The sequence below is a fragment of the Trachurus japonicus genome, chromosome 12, assembly GCF_045865225.1.
Source record: "Trachurus japonicus isolate A0001 chromosome 12, Traja_1.0".
NCBI lineage: Eukaryota > Metazoa > Chordata > Actinopteri > Carangiformes > Carangidae > Trachurus > Trachurus japonicus.
Window position 1 is genome coordinate 12,389,653 of NC_140918.1, and position 19,563 is coordinate 12,409,215.

At 38.7% G+C, this 19,563-nt stretch overlaps 2 protein-coding genes across 3 annotated transcripts; both read left to right on the forward strand.

Moving 5' to 3' along the window:
* Nucleotides 1–996: 996 nt before the first annotated feature.
* LOC146977206 (alanine--glyoxylate aminotransferase 2, mitochondrial-like) lies at nucleotides 997–10,933 on the forward strand. Its single transcript, XM_085793242.1, has 14 exons — nucleotides 997–1,274; nucleotides 2,340–2,428; nucleotides 2,517–2,707; nucleotides 2,812–2,935; nucleotides 3,037–3,131; nucleotides 3,464–3,557; nucleotides 3,761–3,854; nucleotides 5,374–5,474; nucleotides 5,776–5,868; nucleotides 6,625–6,757; nucleotides 7,763–7,851; nucleotides 7,952–8,101; nucleotides 9,392–9,490; nucleotides 10,524–10,933. The coding sequence occupies exons 1-14, from the start codon at nucleotides 1,175–1,177 to the stop codon at nucleotides 10,623–10,625; spliced, it is 1,554 nt and encodes a 517-aa protein (XP_085649368.1). The 5' UTR covers nucleotides 997–1,174; the 3' UTR covers nucleotides 10,626–10,933.
* A 1,051-nt stretch (nucleotides 10,934–11,984) lies between these two features.
* On the forward strand, nucleotides 11,985–19,545 carry LOC146977207 (alanine--glyoxylate aminotransferase 2, mitochondrial-like). 2 transcript variants are annotated; one of them, XM_085793243.1, is made up of 14 exons: nucleotides 11,985–12,130; nucleotides 13,737–13,825; nucleotides 14,654–14,844; nucleotides 14,982–15,105; nucleotides 15,200–15,294; nucleotides 15,678–15,771; nucleotides 15,904–15,997; nucleotides 16,232–16,332; nucleotides 16,482–16,574; nucleotides 16,726–16,858; nucleotides 17,394–17,482; nucleotides 17,641–17,790; nucleotides 18,628–18,726; nucleotides 19,050–19,545. In XM_085793243.1, exons 1-14 carry the CDS (start codon nucleotides 12,034–12,036, stop codon nucleotides 19,149–19,151), a joined length of 1,551 nt encoding a protein of 516 aa, XP_085649369.1. In that variant the 5' UTR covers nucleotides 11,985–12,033; the 3' UTR covers nucleotides 19,152–19,545. The 2 variants fall into 2 exon arrangements, with proteins under 2 accessions (XP_085649369.1, XP_085649370.1); XM_085793244.1 differs by lacking the exons at nucleotides 18,628–18,726; nucleotides 19,050–19,545 and adding an exon at nucleotides 17,874–17,890 and having other exon boundaries at nucleotides 17,641–17,839.
* Nucleotides 19,546–19,563: the final 18 nt, after the last annotated feature.

The window sequence follows — 19,563 nt, forward strand, 5'->3', positions numbered from 1 at the left end:
CATATGTCATTGATTTAAAATATATATATATATTTTATGAGCTTTACTGATGTATATTGGTGTAATGTCTGTTGAAATTATTTATGTAAAATCAAAATTGCAGGAAGAAAATATCAGATGTTTTTATTATTTCTCTCTTCTCCCTAGGACACTGCGTCTTAAAGCTGTACAAACACACACACAAGACATCCAAAAAAGGCAGGAATGTATTGCTCCATTTTTAATTCAGAGACTATTTTGTGTATATATATTATATTTATTACTGCTTTGATTGGTTAAGTGGTAAATTTGAAGTTGTTTCTACAAAGACGTTTGTTTTTTTGTTTTGTTTTTTTGGGTTGGGGAAAATGGGAAAATAGTGTACAGCTTTAACCTTAAGTGACTCCATCTCTGTTGTTTAACAGTGATAAATTGCTGTGTACATGTATCTATGTAGAGTTTTGTTAACGACTACCCACACACAAAATGCATTTTAAACAACACTAAAATAAATTTTGGACAGATTTGCCATAAAAATCATGCTTGTAATAAATTTACAGTATACAGAAATGTGATGTTGATTTTTATTTTGTTACTAGCCTACACAATTCCAAGTAGTGTATTGTTATAATGAGGCAAAATAATAATAATAATAATAATAATCTGGGGACTAAAATGTCAGAAAATGTCCTGAGTCCAAGTTAATATATTAACATTCTGTGACTTCAACACTTTTTGCTCAAATAATCACAAATTAATCAGATGATTCCAGATTCAGAGCATTGCAGAGTGCACTGGGAGACACCCAAACCTTTTTGCCCTTGGGTCCTACACAAGGTTCATGCATCCATGCACAAATGCAGAGGGACAAATACAAATACACGCTAGTCTCTGGTTCAGTGAAGGAAATGCTGAATTTGTCATGTAATGTCGGTAAAGTTGGAGATTATGGGTGAACAGGGAGTGCATATTGTTGCTTCCACACGTGTTGTTTACTTCAGATTTGTTTATACTTGTGTGCGTGCGCGCGCACCCAGTGACGTTGCACGGGGGGTCATTGGCTGGTCGCTGACCGCCCAGCCTACAAACTTTTTCCACAGAGACCAAAAAGCCTCAAGTTCTGCTGCTGCTGCTGCGGCGAGACTGAGAGTGGAGGAAGTAGGACAGCCGAGTGTCCCCCCTAAACCAGCACAACATGTATAAAGTTGTGTCCTCCTGCCTAAAAAGTGGCCGTTGTGCCGTTTTAACAGCGAAGCCCTGTCGCTCCAGTTTGGCCAAGTTCCACTGGGCAAGTGGTGAGTTACCATGGAGACGAGCCGAATAAGAGCTAGCTTGTTTGTTTGGTTAATGATACATGCTAGTACACAACGTATATTGGACATATATGTGTTTTTAGGTTTGTTTGGAAATGTAAACAGGGCAGAGTTGTTTATCACATTTAATTGGTTTCAAATGCTGCTAAATGTAACATAACATGTGGTCCAATTTGACACAAATCTTCGATCCGAGCTAAACATAACGTGACACAGTTTGCAGCCTACACTCATTCATACAAATGTCTGTTTGTGGTGCTGATGAATCTCTCACAACTTTGCACACTCCTTTTATACCAATGATTGTAGGCTTAATGACAGAAACACCTGTAGGTCTAACAGCAACACAAACTTCTTATTAGTTAAATCAACACTTAGTTAGGATTTACTGCAGTGCCATTGTAGTAGACTGCATTTGATTTAGTTGGGGATACCTAATAAATGGATAAACTGAGCATAACCAGGAGAAATCTGTGCAGAGCACTATTCACTATCCATGTAAAACATAATTCAGCTAGGTGGTGAGGTAAAGAAAAAAAAGCCTGGGTAAAAGGAGAGTGGTTGCCATACAAAGTTTAAATTCATATGAAACTTTGTTGAAAACACAAGTTTTTTTGCGTCCAGTAAAGTAGGCCTATATAATATGAATTGAATATCTGGAGGTCAGACCAGAGTCCATTCACCATTTTATAGCCAAGAGCAATATGCAGGATTTTATCCTGTGTTGCACAATGTGAGGTCTAAGGTGAAGTTTGTTTCTATGGAGTGGTATGTCAACCAGCTTTCAATCTATTTATCTGCTAGCATAAATTCTAAAAGTAAGTACATTTTGTACATACAAATTGTGTAGATACAATAGAGAGAAGTGTGAAGGTTGTAAGACCTTTTGGGTAAAATGTCACTTCGGTGGCTTCACAAATGTTTCCCAAATGCCACAGAAATGTCATGACAAAGCACTGATCAGCCTAAAGCCACAGTCCCATCATCCCTCAGAGAATAACTGTCTTTTACTTCACTATCTGATCTTCAGTGGCGATTGTTTCACAGGTGCATTATGTCAGAAATCAGCTATCAAATTCCCCCCTGCAGACATCCCAGAGATGCCCCCCTGCAATTTCCAACCAGAGAAATACACGGTAAAAGCAGCATTCTCCAGGCTGAGTTTTCTTTAATAATAGGCATTTCATACTATAAGTGTTATTATGTGTATGTGTTGCTGCTCAGGGTATGTCCAAAGAACGGATGATGGAGATTCGCAAACTGAACTGCAACCCCATGACCATGAAGGTTACGTACTATAAGAAACCAGTGTTCATCCACCAGGGACACATGCAGTGGCTGTGGGATGTGGATGGGAGGCGGTACCTGGATCTGTTTGCCGGTGTAGCTACTGTCAGTGTCGGCCATTGCCACCCGTAAGGTCTTTTTCTCTTTGCTGTGTCACACATTGATAGTGTATTTGCTCTAAATATTATATCTGGTGTTATTTGCATCTGATGTGTTACATCTGTGTTCACAGGAAAGTAACAGCAGCTGCTGAGCAACAGTTGAAGAGACTGTGGCATACCACCAACATCTACGTGTATCCTACTATCCATGAGTACAGTGAGAAACTTGCTTCCTACCTCCCAGATCCTCTCAAGGTATTGTGCTGGGTTTTTATTTTAATCACCTGAAGGCTAGAGCCTGAATCAGTGTGCAGGATACAATTGAAATATTTACTCCTATCTGTTTCCCTGTTCAGGTGGTATATCTGACCAACAGCGGTTCAGAGGCCAATGACCTGGCTATGTTGATGGCTCGACTCCACACAGGCAACTTTGATATCATCACTTTCAGGTACAAGTCTTTTTATTATCTATATAGAGAGACACCCTTATTGTATGTACCTCCTAATTGTGTAAAAAATAAAGACAAAGATACGTAACGCATGAATGAAAAATTAGAATCCACAAGCAGTGTTATTACATGGGTTTTGTTGCAGTTTGTCCTTTTGCCCCATCAATTCAAGATCTGGTTTAGGACCAAAATAGACCATTTTATGAGGCACAGGCAGGAGAAGCCTAAAGTATGAGTGAACATCAGGTTCAATGTTGATGATTTCAGCTCCAAAATATATTCTTTGTGAATACCTGTTTATAAAATGTTTTTATTTGCTTCTTTCCTTCCAGGGGGTCGTACCATGGTGGCAGCCCACAGACCATGGGTCTCACATCCAATGCAGCATATAAATATCCCATTGCCAATGGTTTTGGCTGCACAACTGTATGTATACTCTAATATATTGTAACTATATTATCAGAATAACTTGTAATTTAATTTTTGATGTGGGTAAATATTGGTTGTTTAGATTAATATGAAATTTACAGGTGAATACACTTCATGATCATTATTTTGTGCTGTGTTAGTTATGGGTGACTGTTGCTGTCAGACTGACCCTGCTAATTCTGTCTCTGCCCAATAAACAGACCATGTGTCCTGATGTGTTCAGAGGTCTGTGGGGAGGAAGCCACTGCAGGGACTCTCCTGTTCAGACCATCAGAGAGTGTAGCTGTGCCCAAGGTACACAAACACATGCACATATGGCTCAGCACACTCATGCTGCTCCAAACCCATTAGTAGGAGAAAATACCACAGTTGTCAGAGAGAGTAAGCATTACAATCACTTTTGTGTTAAGTGTTTATATTTTGGACCTTCACAACTGCTTAAAGGGGTGCTTAGGGTTGAAATATGCCTACAAGTTGTGAGGGTAATACAGGTCAGTCTAACCCTAAGCTCAAAGTCTCCTACTGTTGATGATTTACCTCTTTTACCTCTTTTACCTTTAACCTTTTACCATTTTCAGGAATTTTAGCTATATGATGTGGCCACCAGCTAGAGAGTTTTCCTTGAAATGGGCTGTATGTTAGCATATGTAGGTGACCATTTACACACACAAAAAAAGCTGCAATATCAATATTAGTCAGTAACAACACAACTGCTGTGTCTCATGCAGTATAATGTAACACACAACAACTCGTTCTTGGCAGCTGCTTAAATCTGAAGGTGTTTGTCCAAACATCACTACATCCAGACTACTTGGTGCCATCCAGTGTTATGCTCTTGGGATGCTATGCATGCCCAGATAAACAATGTGTGGATAAGGATGAAGGACAGCACACAGGAAGATAGTTTGTATCTCTCTGTAATTTCACCTTCCTCAAGAAGTCAAGAAGTTAGTTAAAGCTTCCCATGCTGGAGGTCAGTCAGATTGTTGAACTTGTACACTGAAACAGCCAGTGGCATGGTCAAACACATTATTTGTAATCCCAGACCATCTGGTACCTGTTTCTGTAATCTGAAATTGGTAAGCGGTCAGTTACAACCACTCTCCCAAACAGCTGAACTTTGCTCTTTTTTAGTGTCAGATCATTGGCTAACAAATCCCTTTTGGTTAATGATCTGATAATTGGGAAGATGTGGTGTAACAACACAGCTTGTCCTCCAACCCAATAATTTTATCAGTCATTCAGACAAAATAAAGCAGGAAGAGGGATTGCATTTTTTCTCTGCACAGTTTGTTTGCAATATCTTGCTCTTGACCTCAATACAGATTTGTCAGAGCTCATCATTACACTGTGTCAGTCACCAAGATATTCAACATTATATCACTATTTGTTAAAGAACTCTCAGAGCTGATTGCACTTGGTATCACTAGATATAATAGATCAGGCCTGAATTGAGACCTCATAAAGTTTTTTTTAAATTACATGATTCAAAATTTCAATGATACAATAAATACTACTGCTCCAAAGGTTATATATATAAAAAAAAAGGTTAATAAGAGGTCGACTAACAGAATCTTTTAATGGTTAAACAATAACAATGTTAATGAGATTTATGAAATCTATTGGTCAGCAGAAAGTAAATTGAGGACAGCTCATAGGTCAGGAAAATACAAAAAAAAAAGCCATGACTGCTTATATTCATGCATAAAAGCTTTTATATAAGGATAACCATTGATTTTTGAATTTCCCAATCGTATACCCATGCTAATGTAGTGGTTTGACATAAAAGGCTTGTCTTTTTTTCATCCCACAGGTCACTGCATGGCAAATGAACAATACATTGGACAGCTCAAAGAGACGTTTGCAACTAGTGTCCCAAGTCGAATTGCTGCTTTCTTTGGCGAACCCATTCAAGTATGACATTTTTGTTGTGGAGACTAAGAAATATTGGCTTAGAAATATAAATCTTGCTCTATACCACATCTTGCTGAACTGATGCTACATTTAACATATTAATTATTTATTCTGTCGTAGATACTCTAGTTAATATTGACAAGTAAATACACAATAACAGTTACTGAATATATTCACTTCAGCCTACATTGATTAATGACAGAATAGAGTCCTCCACAATCATGCCATCCATGTTGTTATGTCCAAGTGCCTGTGTTGATTCAGATGGACTATGGACTGTGAATGTGTTTGTTTTATACAGGGAGTCGGAGGAGCTGTGCAGTACCCTAAGAACTACCTCAAGGAGGCTTACAAACTTGTGAGAGAGAGAGGAGGCGTCTGTATTGCTGATGAGGTTAGATACATGATTTTCTGTTTGCAACCTAAACTCTATGGCAATAATGTTGTATACAATCTTAGTGGATAAACAAATTCAGTGTTTCACAATGATTGGAGTCTCCATTTGTATGAACAAATGAAATCTTCTCAGTTGAATTCACGAGTACCTGATGACAAGAAGGTGTTGTAGCATCTTCTGGCATTTATCCCATCAATACGGCAAGACCGGTGACCTGTGCACATGGATAAATGATAAAAGAAATACCACAGTGCTGACAGTCAGTACTTGACCTTCACCTCTAGTACTTGTTGCTGTAGCTTGTTGCTGTCTTTTTTATATGTTGGAGCTACTGTATATCCTTTATGTCACCATCCTCATGATTTGAAACTATTACACCTTCTTGTGGATGTGTGATCACAGGTTGGGCCTTGTGTTATTTCTTGAAGTAGCTAGTCGGAAGTTAACTTTTGTATAATTAATATGAAGCACTGGTAATTTAAATTGTTAGTTTGGTGTAAAAAAACAAAAACAACTTGTGGGAAAACAAGCCAGTGATTTAATAAGATGGCTTATCTCTTAAAGATAAATATTTCTACACATTTGAGCTCACCGTTTCATGACAAAGTTGCTTAATTATGGCAAGCAAGAAGGCATATGAAGCACACACCATAAGTGACTAAAATTACTGTAGAGTTGTCTTTCGTTATGTTTCCATCTCTTAAGTACTTCTGTATAAAATGTACCTAAAACTCATCATCTATTTTGGTGCAGGTGCAGACTGGATTTGGGCGAACAGGAGATCACTTCTGGGGTTTCCAGGGGCATGATGTCATTCCTGATATGGTTACAATGGCAAAAGGCATTGGAAATGGATTCCCAATGGGAGCTGTTGTTACAACACCAGGTGGGATACTGCTGTGAGGCATCAAAGCCTTGTTTAGAAAATCTGCTTGTATCTTCGTAAAAGATTAAATACAGTTATGGAGTGTGTGTAGTTGGCTGTTAGTGTTGTAAACTGACTAGATGCAGGAGACAGCCTCTGTTTGGTTTCCCATGTAGTAATGAATCATTCAGCTTTTACTGTGCGAGTTGAGAGCTGGAGCCCACAACACTAAACAGGCTGAAAGTGACAATGATTGATATGGAGCTTGGTGGATTTATGAATCATGAAGAATGATTAACTTGTAGCTGCCTCTTATTGTGAATAAAAGCACACTATATTTGGACTATTTAAAGCCATTCACAGTGTTAGACAGACCAACAATTATGTTGCATTTTAAAGATGTAATCAAATTTGATAGCTACACTTTCAGTTGTAGGTACTTGTAGCTATGTGGTTTATCACATAATAACAGATGTGGGCGAACCAAATTATAGAGCTTCAGTCTATGTTCTGTATGTGACCCACCACCCACCTCAGGTTATAGAGATTACAAAGTGCTAATTCTTTTAATGTAGCAGCAATGGGGATTTTCAAGAATTATACTTTTAACAATTTATACATATTTGTGTGTGTTTAAAATATTTAATAGCACAGTGCTGATATTCTGCACTATCTTGACCCTCATCTCTATTGCTCACTGCAATGGCTCTCTAGCTTCTTTTCCACATGTCAGAGCCGACCTTAACTGTTCATTAACCTCATGACTTGTGTCCTGAAATATATCTACTTCTGGTGGATAGATGTTCCCAGTGCGATTTGTTGATGTATTCTTCTATCTTTCATACTTTTCTTTTTCATCTCATTTTAAAAGTCTACTCTTGTATTCAGGCACAGAAACAATAATGAAACATATTTCAGTAATCATTTGCACAGCATGTAGCCATAGGAAATATGGTTTTGGAGGAGGTTATAATTAGAAGCAGCAGGGCGTTGTGGTGTGAGCTTGTTTGTCCATGTGTTTTCCAGAAATTGCCGCCTCATTTGCGAAGGGGGTTCACTTCAACACCTTTGGTGGAAATCCTGTGGCTTGCACAGTTGCTTCATCAGTGCTCGATGTAAGAATTCATTTCCTCTCTAGATCAGTCTATTATTATTTTAGTCAACCACATCTCTATAATTGATAACTAAAATGCAACAAACTCTTTTACTTGACAGGCTATCAAAGAGGACGGCGCGCAGCAGATCAGTCTTAACGTGGGAACCCATCTGATGACTGAGCTGGCCAAACTCAGAGACAAGTATGAGATAATCGGTGATGTCCGTGGCAAAGGCCTGCAGATCGGCGTGGAGATGGTAAAAGACAAGGTATTGTATTTTGTTGAGTTTGTAACAGCAGTGACACTCATCTTTCCTCACATGCTTATACAACGTGTGTCTGTGCTGTGCCTCCCAAGGGGCATGGTTCAGCAGCGCCCCAGTTAACCATTAGTCAGAGCAGCAGTGACCATCTCTAATTGTGAACAGGACAATCTCAGCTGCACTGCATGTGCTACTGTCTGAAGTTATGATGCTTCTTTTTTATTGTGTTATGCTGGCAGAACTTGTGCTTGAAAAGAGTCAGTTAAGAGAAGAGGAATTACAGAAACTTCTGAACCCTAGTAGTTTCTAAACAGTTTGCTGTATCAGCGTTGTTGAGGTCCTTATTTTGACCATTGTTCCTCTTTGCTAATCCAGTTTTCCCTGGGTTGTCAGATGTCACATGGTTTGTGAGGGAAACGTTGCTACATTGCCTGATTTTTCAGTGTCTGTCAACTGTCAACACCAGATAATGTAGCAAGCAGAAGACCTTATAGTCTACTTGCCAACAATGAGTACCCGGAAATGTTGAGTACCCCAAAGTTTTATGTTAGAAATATATAGTATGGGTCCCCAGTATTCAGAAACTGCCGGATGCTAACTTATATATATTGGGCAATTAGCATAACAGACAATAATTAGCATAAATTAGCATAATTGCCTATATGGGCAATATTTCAACAAAATTGACTTGGCTGATCTGGGCAATATTAGTGTGGTTTTAGGGGTCATTGATGATGCTGAATCCATTTCTGACATTTTCAAAATTCAAAATGGCTGTCTAAACCGGAAGTGACCGGTTTGAAATCCATCAAAATCTGGTCACTTCTGGTTTTGACAGCCATTTTGAATTTTGAAAATGTCAGAAATGGATTCAGCATCATCAATAACCCCTAAAACCACTCCAATATTGCCCAGATCAGCCAAGTCAATTTTGTTGAAATATTGCCCATATAGGCAATTATGCTAATTATGTCTGTTATGCTAATTGCCCAATATATATAAGTTAGCATCCGGCAGTTTCTGAATACTGGGGACCCATACTATATATTTCTAACACAAAACTTTGGGGTACTCAATATTTCCGGGTTCACAATGGGGCCCTATGGGCTGGCAAGTAGACTATTACATGAGCATGAGCTGTCACACAAAAGTCTTGTCATGTATGATGACAGCCACTATGCAGCCACAGGGCAGTTTCTAGGAGCATCTTATTATTGTACCTAATTACTGAAACCACTGTGATAACTAACACATCCTGCCGCATTTACCATTTAACCTTTTCTCCATCATCCCCAGGCCAGCAGAGACCCGCTGCCTCCTGAGGCAATGAATGAGATCTTTGAGGACATAAAGGACATGGGAGTCCTGATAGGGAAAGGAGGATTATATGGACAGGTAATAGCACTCACCTTCTCTCCTCTGTCAGCATGTGGTAACACACACCTACACCAGAAAGCTGCTTGTTTTGCTATTACCTCAGTCTTACCCTGAGAGCATCATCCTCTGTAATTCCAGTTTCAATTACAACCTAGGTTGTCATGCTATTTATAGCTACACTTTTTTTTCTTCTTCTAAATCTCAGTATGTGGAATTGAGCGTAGTTTACAGACCTTACATGAGCCCTAACTTTCACACAAAAGTCTCCAGAGTAAGTTATGACAAACCAGCAACTACTCTGAATCCAGTGGTGTGTCCCAAATCGCGCACTTGTGCACTTACACTTAATATTTTGAGTGCATAAGTGCGTTCACACTGAGCAGTGCGCGAAAATGTAGTGCGCTATGCGCACTCAATTGGCGCACTCAAACGGCCAGAAAATTGAGTGTGGATCGATGGACACTTTCCACACTTAACGGCCGCCATCTTGATGACGTAGTGGAAGCACGTCACTACTTTTCAAACGGCAGCGGTTGCTTTGAGCAGCGACGGAGCTGACACCGGCGTAAATGTCTTTAAAAAACACTAATAACAGCACAACAACAACACTAACACAATAAAACACAACTTAATAGCTCGTTTTGATCGGCAAAAAGCGCTGTCAAGTGTCGGCAATAGGGCTCCAACGGCCGGTTGCTATGGTTGCAATCAGAATTTAAAAAATAGAAGAAGCAGCTGTCGAGTCATTTCCGGTAAGTGCGCAGCAGCAGTGTTTGATTTGAGACGGTACTAACCTGTCGAAATGCTTTACAGTGTACTGTAAAGCAGTGCACTAAGAGAAGTGTGCGATTTGAGACACAGCACAGGAATGAATCACTTGAACCTTTATCTGTTTCTGCTGTGTATCACATGTCCCGGACTGAAGTACATGCAAGTACATCACTCTGTGACAGAATGAGGCACTTGACCTGGTAACACATCCTTCTGGTTATCAGTATCTATGCCACACCATAATATCCCCTCTTGTTTTCTGCTTTTCTCACCACTCCAGACCTTCCGTATTAAACCCCCCATGTGCATCACAATGGAAGATGCTGATTTCTTCCTGGCAGTTTTTAACAAGTCCATCCACAGCTACATGGAACGAAGATAAAAAATAATTTTGGGTTTTTGACGAGCAGCACTTTGTTGTTGCCTTTGCATAGCCCTTTGCATAGCCACTCTAAAAGAAGAGCTTTTTTAACATGTCTAATAATGTTGTAATTACAAAATCATACTACATACCTCATTGATAAAATTAGAACATATCTTGTACAGTGCATTTTTAACAACCTGACTTGAAGTACATGTCACTTTTTTTGGGATCTACTGAATCATGCTTGAATGTAACATTGTATTATAATTTCTAAACGCTTTTTTGATCAATGAAGTAATAATGAATCACTGAGCTTGAGGAACAACCGTCTCTTGCTGGCATTTTTTTTTATAGTTACAGTATACCCATTTATTTGTGATATGGAAGCTAAGAGCGTCTGCAACCATCTTTTATCCCATTATCCTGAAGTAACAAATGCACAGAATTGAGTTATAACTTTCATTCTGTCGCTTTTCATGTAGTGCTACAATTTTGTCTAATTTTTATGCCGTCCATGACCAAACACCTGCACAAATAATGACCTTCCTATCAGTCTTGGTTTTGTGTGTTTAATTAAATGCTAACATGCTAAACATGCTAAGATGGTGAACATGGTAAACATGCCAACTAAACATCAGCATTTATCACATCAACATTTTTATTTAAATTTTTTAAACTTTTTATTGTGAAATACAAGACAACAACATAGTGGACATACATTGGTGTATGTACAAAGTGTGAACAAGGTGTGTGTGTGTACGGTAATTCGGGTATAATATATAATATAAATGGTGGTCGTAACAGTAATAGTGATAGCAGTAATAAAGAAAGAAATTAATGAATAATAATAGTAATATCGGTCATAATTATAGTAACAATATTAATCATTTTAATAATAATCACATCAACATTTTATTAGCACTTCGTATAAGGCTGGATCAGTCAAAGCTGGCAAACCGCTATGTTAAATGGCAAATCCTTTGTTTTCTGCTTGTACCAGAAAAAAAAAGTTTTTCCCATAAATGCTCCATCTTTCTCAATTTTTTTCTAAAAGTAATTAAATTTGTTAGCTTTTTTGGGGCAAATGTCCACACAACATGATGATGTCATGTCATTGTGGGTGCTGGTGCTGCTGAAGAAGGTGGGTTGTCACACAGGCAGGCGTCTTCTGCAGCCTCCAACAGGAAAGAACCGGCACTATCCAACAAACTCAGTGGGCAATGTAGTGGAAATCTAATGAATCACTAGTTATATATTTATCTGTGACGTTGCAGAGAAATGATTGTTGTTTGGTGAGATGAGGGTACTATTGGCTGTGCACTGTCCACCCATCACTGTGACTTTTTTAGAAAAAGCTGTGAGCAAATCCTCCGAGTATCAAACAGTGAAGGGAGAAGGATAGTAGTGCCCTCTGCACCTGCTCAACATGTACAAAGTAGTATCCTGTCTAAGTGTCCGCTCGATAGGTCTCACAGGACAGTTCTGCTGTTCACCTGGTTTGGCCAAATTTCACGTGGGAAATGGTAAGTTACCATGGAAATCACACAAAAAAACAAACAAACAAACAAAACTGTTTCTTTCATGTAGCTTATTCATTGTGAGTTTAGAAATTCAGGTGAGCATCCATCTCTTTGGTGAATTTTAGTAGAAAATGTGGATTCTTTTTGTATTGAGTTAAACTGAGGAACCAGAAATAAACATTATGTGTCACCACAAACTATAGTAGATTGGTGTACTACACTGAGGAATATATTCACTACTCTGAGTAATACATTCACTGCTATTCATAAAAAGACAGTCTCAGTTACATTATGGAAACAAGACCTGATATGGTGACATCAAAAATAAGGGGCATTGCAAAGAAGCACATTGCAGTATGAAATTTAAAGCCACATTTTCTCATTTGAAATGTGTATTTTTAAATGGGGATGCATGGTATATTGACATCATACAGTAGATAGATAAATAGTTATATAATAGTTAAAACTTAAAAAATAAGAAAACAATATTTCAGTTTTTATTTAATTCTCAAAGAAAGTTGAAGTTTTCCTCAATCAGTGTTTGAGGATGTCAAGATACAGTACACACAAATACCAAGTTAAAATAGTGTGTGTCAATCTTGAGTATGTTTTAGACAATTTAATGCGGTTGGTGAACAGAAGCCAAAGGCAGATTTTCTTTAGTTCAGAGTAAACTGTAAGTGTAACAGTTGAGTTGGTGATGTGAGTTTGTCAGGGTCCTGTAGTCCAGTCCAGTAATAGTTGCTTGTGGTGCCGAATGTACATGAGATCTTTATGGATGAAAAGCTGCAGCTGTTGATAGTAAGTGTCAGCGGATCTCTGGTAATGATTGTGAGGGATCTGAATGAATCTAGAGGTCTAGAGGTGTGAGAGTGGAAGATGCAGGACATCTGTAACTACACTAACTATACTTTTTTGGATCTGTTCCTGATTTTGCTGCAGTCTGAGGATGAGAGTTTGAATATGATGTTTACATCAAGCCAAATACCTGTGATTCACTTAGTGTGGGTTTGGGGTAGACCCACACTAATCAATATCTCAGGCTCCAGAAAAAAGCATGAACTTGGTTTTGCTTGTATCGAGGACCAGCTTAAAGTTGATAAGTGCATGTTTATTTTTAATTTATTTTAAAAATAGTATTACAAGTATTGCAGGTTCTCAACAGAATAATATCATCCACATTAAGATGGGCATACAGTCAAGATTGTGAGGATTAAGTGCATGTTGTTTAGACCTGTACATGATGGCTATTGTATCCCTGCAGTCACATGAAGTGTTTCTCCTGGGGGTAACAGCCATTTGACCATACAAATTATTTATTAGCCAGTCAGACCAGTTGGAACTGACTGTCAAAATTGGGAAAAACAGGAAGCATAAGTCTAGCTGTGTTGCACAATGTAAGGTTAATGTGGTTAAACCATCAACCAGTTTCTAATCTGATTAAATATTGACCAGATAATTGACAATATGATGAAAACAAGGTAAAGTACAAACACAATTAACATCAAGTTTAGAGCACCGGGCATCCAGATGTCTGGCTTGCTGATGCATCAGTTTTTAACCAATCTTTTACCTCTCTTTGTGAATGCCAATCCTAACCATTTCACAGGTGCAGTATGTCAGAAATCAGCCCTCAAATACAGTCCCACAGAGCTCCCAGAGATACCGCCATGCAATTTCAAACCACGGGAATACAAGGTACTGTAGCGTTAGTAGTGTTGTACTGTAGCATCCATCTGCTCTGAGACTCAGGAAAGACTCAACAGTGTCCAAAGGTTAAAGGGCCAGTCTCACAAAAACATAACAGCTTGTTGTTTTGGAAAGGGTTAGTTGATGAACAACAATAGATGGCAAGGTAATGAATGACATGTTAGCCAGCTGTGATTCTAGTGTAAGTCAATTAAGGTTTTGACCATACAAAGAAAAACAATGTACAAATGTAAAATAACAGGACCACTTGATTCAGTATTTAACAAGTTAAGACCCAGTCACACAACAGCTTTGTGCTGTGTCTTTTACTGTTGTTTGTGATTTGTTGTCTTTTTAATCCCTTTTCTATTTCGCACTGCATTTGAGAGTTGTAGACTACTCATGCTTGCGCAATGACAATAAAGTTTTTTGATTCTGAGCTTGGTGTTGTTGGCTAGTTAACTATAGCTTGCAAAATAATGCTGGTGTAGAACAATAACTCTCTGAGTTAGCTACCATGCTACTTTCAGGCTTTTTAGCTTGGTGGCGAACGGGACAGTGTGGACACAGATAGAGAGATCATTTATTAATCAGTACTTTATATGAATACACACAATTTATTCCAGAGACATATTTTTTACCATGTTGTTTTGTGGTTGTTAGGAGGTATCCTCTATTTGGGACTCTCCCTTAAAGATCTGACAATATGGCCTGAAGAAGAAAACAAAACTTGAATACATGTCAGTCCCCCCTGTAGCCATGGACACATGTCTACCATTCCCAAAACACATACACTTCTTCCTGTATAACTTCAACCTTTGCCATACATTTACTCAGGGTATGTCCAAAGAACGGATGATGGAGATTCGCAATCAGAACTGCAACCCCATGACCATGAAGATCACCTACTATAAGAAACCAGTGTTCATCCACCAGGGACACATGCAGTGGATGTGGGATGTGGATGGGAGACGATACCTGGATCTGTTTGCTGGTGTGGCTACTGTTGGTGTAGGCCACTGCCACCCGTAAGGTCTTTTCTTTTTCTTTGCTGTGTCACACGGTGATAGATGTTCAATTGTGATTTCTTTTTCAAAGGTTTTCAGTTTAAAATGACTGCTCATTGTTGTTCCTGTCCCGTCTATCTTTACATCTGTGTGCACAGGAAAGTGACAGCAGCCATAGAGCAGCAGTTGAAGAGACTGTGGCACACTACGAACATCTATGTCTCTCCTGCTATTCATGAGTATACTGAGAAACTGGCGTCCTACTTACCAGATCCTCTGAAGGTACTGTAGTGGGTTTTTATTTTAATCCCCTGACCCTAACCCAACATATAGATGAAAATTTAAATATTTGATTCTCTGTTGTTTCCCTGTTCAGGTGGTATATCTGACCAACAGCGGCTCAGAGGCCAACGACCTGGCTATGTTGATGGCTCGACTCCACACAGGCAACTTTGATATCATCACTTTCAAGTACAAGTCTTTTTATGAACCCTCTGACATCCGTAATTAGTCATTCTTGACATTACATAAGAGTTCAATAACATTACTTTTTTATAAGGTGAATATACAAAAACTCACAGGCAGTGTTTATGTATTTTTACATTGTTTTTTATTGGTTTGTTGCAAGAGCTAATGTTCCTATTAATAATTGATAGTAACATCTGTGAAACACAGCTTTAATATTGTAAAACGGTTGCTTTAGCTGTTCTTTTATTGGCTTTAGAATAAAAGATTCTACTTAGAAAAAACACAGCTTGAGTAAACAGAAAAGATAAACTCAGCATGTCAAAGCTTGATAGCAAACTCAGATATTCTGATTAACCTTCTAATTGATTTATCTCTCTCTCTTCCAGTGGATCATACCATGGTGGCAGCTCACAGACCATGGGCCTTACCTCCAATTCACCATATAAATATCCTGTCCCCACTGGTTCAGGCTGCACAAATGTATGTATATATACCAAAAGAAAGTCATACAGAGTAAAATATACATGCATGCACCACAAGCCATCACTACAACTACAAAGGAGAGGCTCAACATTACTGTCCCTGCTAATTCTGTCTCTGCCCAATAAACAGACCATGTGTCCTGATGTGTTCAGAGGTCCGTGGGGAGGAAGCCACTGCAGGGACTCTCCTGTTCAGACCATCAGAGAGTGTAGCTGTTCCCAAGGTACACAAACACATGCACACATGACTCAACACACTCAGGTTACAAGGTAACAGGGAATTCATCACCATTATCTGTGGAAGTAAGCACCACAATCCTTTTTTTTTTTTTTTTTTTTTGCAACATTCATGCAACAAATTCAACTCCAACAACAAAACTATTTTTGTTTACTGCTGCTCAATTTTCATATATGCTAATTTGTGTATAATTAGTCAGACTTATGCTTTGATCATACAGGTCACTGCATGGCCAATGAACAGTACCTCAAACAGCTCAAGGAGACATTTGCTACCAGTGTCCCAAGTCGAATTGCTGCTTTCTTTGCAGAGCCCATTCAGGTACTATAACCTACTGTTGAACTGTTGACTGAACTTGATTAATTATCATGTCAACTGTATATGCTAATTTCTCATATTTGGTGTGATTGGGGTTGTTTATTGTTTAAGATGGGACCGTGAAGATGTAAATGTGAATTTGTTTCATGCAGGGAATGGGAGGAGCTGTGCAGTACCCTAAGAACTATCTCAAGGAGGCTTACAAACTTGTGAGAGAGAGAGGAGGGATCTGCATCGCTGATGAGGTTAGATACACATTAAACTATGAGGCAAAAACCATGGCACATGATTAAACACCACTGTCTTCTATTATTTATCCATAAGTGTAAAACACAATAATAGAAATATGATTTTAAAAATGCAAAGAAACATTATTATCTATTTTTCATCCAACAGGTGCAGACTGGATTTGGGCGAACAGGAACCCACTTCTGGGGTTTCCAAGGTTATGGCGTCCTTCCTGATATGGTTACAATGGCGAAGGGCATTGGCAATGGATTCCCAATGGGAGCTGTTGTTACAACACCAGGTGAGAGTAAGAGTCTGTAAACGTCTCCGTCAAGCATTAAATTCAGTACAAGGATGTGATGTGAAAGTCATGGGTCACTTAAAAGTCAACTCCGACAGCAACAGTTCTGTGGATCAAGGATAGCTCTGAAAACAATGATATAGTCAAGCTGACCTAGTCCCCAATAACAGTTGCCATCGCAACCAAGGTCATAAAGATAATGATGGACCAAGGCTGAGGTCAGAGGAGTTGTCTTCCCTCATTGGGACATGTGGTGAGTTTTGCATTGGTTTAAATTCACACTGATAAATGTGACCTTCAGATTTCAGTGACTTTCGTACTCCAACAATAAATAAATGTGTTTTCGCAACTTGTGGACATGTGATCACATTTCTACATTAAATGTATGCTACTAACATTTACTTGACTCAAAGACCTTTCTGTTTTCTACTTCATCCTTTTCAAATACCTTTTTTATTTATTTATTTTTTTGCTGTAATTTTAATTTAAAGCGACTGAGTTGAGGTGTGAGTATGTTTATTCATGTGTTGTGCAGAGATTGCTGCTTCCCTTGCTAAGGCGTTCCACTTCAACACCTTTGGGGGAAATGCCCTGGCTTGTACAGTTGGTTCATCAGTGCTGGATGTAAGAGATCACTTTCTCTTTCTACATCAGCCCTGTTAATGAGTTTGTTAAAAAAAAAAAAGAAAATCCAATTAGCAAACGCATTGTAAAAACTGAAGCTTGATAATTAATGAAGAAAACTGAATCATAAACTAAAACATAACGTTTTTACTTGACAGACTATCAAAGAGGATGGCACGCAGCAGAACAGTCTGCAGGTGGGAACCTATCTGATGACTGAGCTGGCCAAACTCAGAGACAAGTATGAGATTATCGGTGATGTCCGTGGTAAAGGCCTGCAGGTCGGCGTGGAGATGGTCAAAGACAAGGTATTGTATTTGTCACAGTTCATCTTCCCTCACATGCATGTACGTATGTGTGTCTGTGCTGCTGTGTCTCCCAAAAGGGGCAGGAAACAGCGCCCCCAGTTAACCATCAGCTGGAGCAGCAGCTACCAGCTTTAATTGTAAACACAACTCTACTGACTCAATGCTTCTTTTTTTAAAGTATTTTTTAGGCTTTTTGCCTTTAATTGATTGGATAGCTGAAAGAGACAGGAAATGGAGAGGCAGAGCGAGGGGGAATGACACACAACAAACAGTCACCAGATTCGTGATTCAAACCAGGGCCAGCTGCAGCAAGGACTGTAAACTCTGCATATAGGGCGCCTGCTCAAACCACTGAGTTATAATATACGGCTTCTTTTTATCTCTAAAAGGAAGTGACACATCTAGAAAATAATTAAAGAACCAACAGTTAAACCATGAAAGTTTCATTTTTTTAAATTTTGCAGCTGTGTTGTTAGGTGGATATCCTGCTGTTCCTTTCAATCAGTGTTGGGTCGTCCAGTTCTTGACTTCTCCTCTCTAATGATGCAGCTTCTTATGATTTGTCAGATTTGAGCAGCATTCTGGATCCTCTTGCTTTATTAGGAACTACTGAGCTTTTCCCCACACAGCTATTATTAGTCTAATAAATTAGATATAGTTGACTAATAGTGAAGCAAATCACATTCAGACATGTTTGTAGCCTCTGAGGTGAGTCAGCTGTGAGTGGTTAGTGTCTTGGACAGAAGCAGATAGACAGTTTTCATATTTATAGTTATAGTGTATTGAGTATATAGACCATGTGTCCAGCCTTGTCTGACCTGTCTCCAACACCCACAGGCAAGCAGAGACCCACTGTCTCCAGAGGCGATGAGAGACATCTTTGAGGACATCAAGGACATGGGAGTCCTGATAGGGAAAGGAGGAGTATATGGACAGGTAACAGCACTCACCATGAAGTAGCTGAAGTTGTATTTTTTTGAGGAAATGTCTAAATATTACAAGAAGTTTTATTTTATTTTAGTATGTTAGATTTTAGGTTAAGAGAATTATGTGTAGGACCTGTTCTTATGGCATCTTACTCATCATGATACAAATTACCAGTCTAATGAATATTCAACTTTTATATAACCTCTAAACATTTAATGTGTGAGATGTGGGTGCTCTGACACAGAATAAAGCAGCTGGTCTTATTATGCACGTCCTCCTGGTAAAGAATATCTTACCATAATCTTCCCTCTTGTCTTTTCTCACCTCTACAGACCTTCCGTGTCCAACCCCCCATGTGCATCACAAAGGAGGACGTGGATTTCTTCGTGGCAGTTTTCAACAAAGCCGTCCATAACTACATGGAGAGAAAATAAGCAGGTCGGTGGAGTAACTCGATGCCGAGGACCAAACCCGGAGACTCACCCAGCAACGTGTGCTGCATTTGTGTCAATCTTTTAAAAAGTTTGAATGTTGGTAGTAATTTTGCTCTGTAAAGACAAACTGTTTTCCTTTTGGAAAAATGAACTTTTAACATTTATCATTATGCATCTTCTAATCATTAACACAACTGTGCAGCAGCCTGAAACGCTTTCACCTCAATACTCTGAGCAAGAAATACTGTAATGAACGCATATTTATCATATTCACGCATAAACATAACAATTATTTTTATGAAAAACATTAGGTAGAAATATAATATTTGTGCTTTTAAATATTTTCTTAAATGTAAAATTTGTTTTCTATCTTTCCAATAAAAAATATAACATACAGGTTCATGTTTTGTAC

What these genes read in the sequence shown, in the direction of transcription:
- LOC146977206 (XM_085793242.1), top strand. Translation starts at nt 1,175, where the DNA reads ATGTATAAAGTTGTGTCCTCCTGCCTAAAAAGTGGCCGTTGTGCCGTT. An exon ending in AGCTGTTGTTACAACACCAG is followed by an intron (nt 6,758 to 7,762) that starts GTGGGATACTGC and finishes TGTGTTTTCCAG; the next exon opens with AAATTGCCGCCTCATTTGCG. An exon ending in TTGCTTCATCAGTGCTCGAT is followed by an intron (nt 7,852 to 7,951) that starts GTAAGAATTCAT and finishes TTTACTTGACAG; the next exon opens with GCTATCAAAGAGGACGGCGC.
- LOC146977207 (XM_085793243.1), top strand. Translation starts at nt 12,034, where the DNA reads ATGTACAAAGTAGTATCCTGTCTAAGTGTCCGCTCGATAGGTCTCACA. An exon ending in TCAAACCACGGGAATACAAG is followed by an intron (nt 13,826 to 14,653) that starts GTACTGTAGCGT and finishes ACATTTACTCAG; the next exon opens with GGTATGTCCAAAGAACGGAT. An exon ending in TTTGATATCATCACTTTCAA is followed by an intron (nt 15,295 to 15,677) that starts GTACAAGTCTTT and finishes TCTCTCTTCCAG; the next exon opens with TGGATCATACCATGGTGGCA.